Source organism: Uloborus diversus, chromosome 3 (genome assembly GCF_026930045.1).
Source record: "Uloborus diversus isolate 005 chromosome 3, Udiv.v.3.1, whole genome shotgun sequence".
Classification (NCBI taxonomy): Eukaryota; Metazoa; Arthropoda; class Arachnida; order Araneae; family Uloboridae; genus Uloborus; species Uloborus diversus.
This window is the reverse complement of record NC_072733.1, coordinates 110,122,769-110,126,477: the sequence shown is the minus strand read 5'-3', so window position 1 is coordinate 110,126,477 and position 3,709 is coordinate 110,122,769. Positions and strand designations below refer to the sequence as shown.

General features: G+C 42.3%; 1 protein-coding gene across 1 annotated transcript; it reads right to left on the bottom strand.

Annotated features, from left to right (window-relative positions):
• Positions 1-222: 222 nt before the first annotated feature.
• Positions 223-1,029, bottom strand: LOC129218890 (uncharacterized protein K02A2.6-like). The gene has a single exon (XM_054853210.1). The coding sequence runs from the start codon at positions 1,027-1,029 to the stop codon at positions 223-225; it is 807 nt and encodes a 268-aa protein (XP_054709185.1).
• Positions 1,030-3,709: the final 2,680 nt, after the last annotated feature.

The following is a 3,709-nucleotide window of genomic DNA, read 5'->3' as shown; positions in this document are numbered from 1 at the left end:
TGTATTTATCCTTTGAGATGGAGTGGGCATGTGTGTATTTACACATAGCAGAGGCGAGGCATAATTTAATACGGCACAATACTTTTATTACACATTATTCACATGACGAACACACAACTATATACATCTCGAACAGAACCAGAACTGAAACTTCACGCACAAAGATAACAGTTACGGTTACCGCTAACCGGTTACATATCGATATATGACATCCCTTCCCCTTTACAAATCCAGTTTCTGTGGAGCTTTCCTAGATCTTGTGGATCTGCGCAGAGGAGGCGGATCTGCTGTTGACGACACCGGACTGGCTGCGGTGGTGTTGCCATCCGTCGCTGGTTCAGCCTGGTTGGTGTTGGCCGATAAGACGACTGGTTCAGCTGGTGGCTCTGCTGAACTCCCATTTGTTGTAGCATCTGTTGCTGTTGTCGCAGTAGAACAGTGGGCCCTGGAAGCAAGATTTGGAGCCTTGCCGATTCGTTCCCATTCCTGGTTCTCCAGATTCCCACCGTCCCTCATTTGGTCAACGTGGCGCCGCCACAGTTGCCCATTGACGTTGATGGTATAGTGGAGTTGTCCGTCTTTACTGACAACTTTACCGAACTTCCACCTTTTATCACCGTGACGGTAGTTGCGCACTGCCACGTTGTCCCCTGTGCAAAAGACACGATCCGAGAACTGAAAGTTATCCTTCCTAATCCTGTCTTGGACCCTGGCGTGCAGATCCGGTTTCACCAGGTCGATGCGTGTCCGGATCTCACGCTTCATCAGTAGCATTGCCGGGCTGTGGAGGGTGGTCATGTTCGGAGCCTTCCTATACTGCATCAGGAAGGTGCTGAGCTTTTGCTGGATGGTGCCGGGGTACTCCTTCATGGCGCGAAGAGATTGCTTGACGGTAAACACATACCTTTCAGCTTGACCATTGCTGGAAGGCTTGAATGGAGCTGAAGGTCTATGCTTAATCCCGTTCCGGCTCAGGAAGATCTTAAATTCATCGGACTTGAACTGAGGCCCGTTGTCACTAACTATCATCAGTGGAAGTCCAAACCTCGCGAAGCAGTCCCTAAGACATTCGATCGTCTTCAATGCTGTTGTATTCTTCATTGGATACGCTTCCAACCATTTAGAATGTGCATCCACGATGATCAGATACATATATCCGAACAATGGCCCAGCAAAATCAACAGGTAGCCTCTCCCAAGGTTTGCTTGGGTACTCCCAATGGTGGACTTCGGCTTTTTGGGGATCTGTTTTAATTTGCGGTCAGTGGACACAATTCTTTACTGCTTCTTCTATATCCTTGTCTATGTTCTTCCAAAACACGAACGATCTTGCTATCGCTTTCATCTTTACACTCCCTAAATGCCCTTCGTGTAACTCCTGTAGCACTCGGCTCTGGAATTGTTTTGGAACCATGACTCTAGATCTGTACATGATGCAGCCATCTTGGAGACTGTATTTCGCTTCCTTCCCCTTTAGACCCTCTCCACTTCGAAGTGCCTGCAACAGTGGTCTGCTTTCTTCATCTTTCTCTGTTCCTTTGGCTAATTCCCTGGCAGTGACTGGGAGTGTCTCAATCTGTTGCAGTTGGAAGAGCGTAGCATCATCTCGAACTTCCAGTTCTTCTGACTGAGTCGGTAACCTTGAGAGAAAGTCGGCATTCCCATGGTCTTTGGTGTTACGGTAGATGATGTCGAATTGGAAGGATTGAAGAGTCAACGCATAGTGAAGAAGTCGTGTTGCTGCCAAAATTGGTAGACCTTTCTTCGATCCAAAAATTGCAACTAATGGCTTGTGATCTGTTATAAGAATGAATCTTCGTCCCTTTAGGTATAGGTAGAATCTCTTAACTGCCCACACAATTGCAAGGGCTTCCTTATCAATTTGTGAATATTTTTTCTCTGCGTTGTTAAGAGTTCTTGATGCAAAAGCTATAGGTCTTTCTATTCCATCGGACATTTTGTGGGATAGCACCGCGCCTAATCCTACTGGACTCGCGTCGGTTGCCAATGTTACTGGGAGTGCAGGGTCATAATGCACCAGAATTTGTGGGGAACAAATCACTTTTTTAATGTTATGGAATGACTGTTCACAGTCCTTCGACCAGATGAACTTAGTTTCTTTTTTCATTACATTATTCAACGGATTAGCAACTGTGGTCAAATTTGGACAAAATTTCCCATAAAATTGTAATAACCCCAGAAAACTTTGAACTTGCACATTTTTTTGTTTAGGGGCACTCGCTATTGCACAGACTTTTTCATCTGTTTTATGCAAACCCTTGGAGTCAATCTTGTGACCCAAAAAATTAATCTCTTCCTCAAAAAATTTACTTTTCCTCAAATTTAGTTTTAATCCGTGCTCTTTGCATTTTTGAAAAAAAGTTTGCAGTGCCTCAAAATGTGCATCTTGAGTAAGACCTGTTATACGAACATCGTCCATAAACACTTTAACCCCTGCCATTCCCTGGAACAGACCGTCAACATAGCGCTGCCAAATAGCTGGAGCCGCGTTTAGCCCATACATAAGCCTTTTGCATTTGTACAACCCTTTAGTTGTGTTAATTGTTAGGAGTTTTTGACTATTTTCGTGAACCTTTAGTTGTAAATAAGCGTGTTTAAAATCTAATTTCGAGAATTCTTTTCCCCCATTTAGACAAGAAAATATCTCCTCCAGCCTTGGTAAAGGATGTTGTTGTACCATTATACTAGGATTAAGGGTTACCGAGTAGTCTGCACACAGATGTATTGATCCATCTGATTTTACAACTGGTACTACTGGCGTTGCCCATTCTGATGTTTCCACCTTTTCGATAATTCCCTCCCTTTCTAATCTGTCGATTTCTTGATCAACACGATCTTTTAAGGCGAACGGAACAGGCCTTGATCGGCAAAATTTCGGTGTAACGTCTGATTTAAGTTCCAATTTTACCTCATAATTGTTTATTTCCCCTAATTTATCATCAAACAATTCTTTAAACTCATTAAGTAGTTTACTCAGATCATATTTCCCATGTGCACGAATTGATTTAGTTGAATTCCAATTTATTTTGATTTTGAAAATCCATTCCCTACCTAAAATGGTGTCTAAGTCTTCCGTAACAATGTATAAATTTAATTTCAATTTTTGATTGTTATATTCAACGTTTACATTTACTACTCCCATTGGTACAACTTTCGCCCCATTATACGTAGTGAAAACCAAGTTAGTCTTTTGCAAAAGTTTCTTAGAAATTTCCCTGAACTTCTTTATATTCATCACAGAAACCGCTCCGCCAGTATCTAACTCCATGACTATAGGGCTGCCCTCAACTGTAACCGTCAGCATTATTGGAGGTCTTTTCCCCTCCTCCGAAATAATGCTATGTAATGGAACCGAGTTTTGGTTTCCATTTTCGGAATCAAGTTCGACACTAACTTGTCTTTGTTTACATTTTCTAGACTTTTGTTTTGCATAGCAAGCTCTCTCTATGTGCCCAACCTTCTGACAGAAATGACACTGACTAGTTATAAATTTACAATTGTTACGATCATGATTCGTTCCGGAGCAACGCGAACACGATTTATTCTTAGCCTTGAATGCAGCTTTCTGTTTACTTTTTTGTTTATATTTATTTTTCCCACCTGGCCTCTCAATTTTCCTTTCTCCCATTTGATGCACATTTACTGTTTTATCTAAAAGCTCAGATGCACCTTTGAGAGCTTTTTCCATA

What these genes read in the sequence shown, in the direction of transcription:
- LOC129218890 (XM_054853210.1), bottom strand. Translation starts at nt 1,029, where the DNA reads ATGATAGTTAGTGACAACGGGCCTCAGTTCAAGTCCGATGAATTTAAG.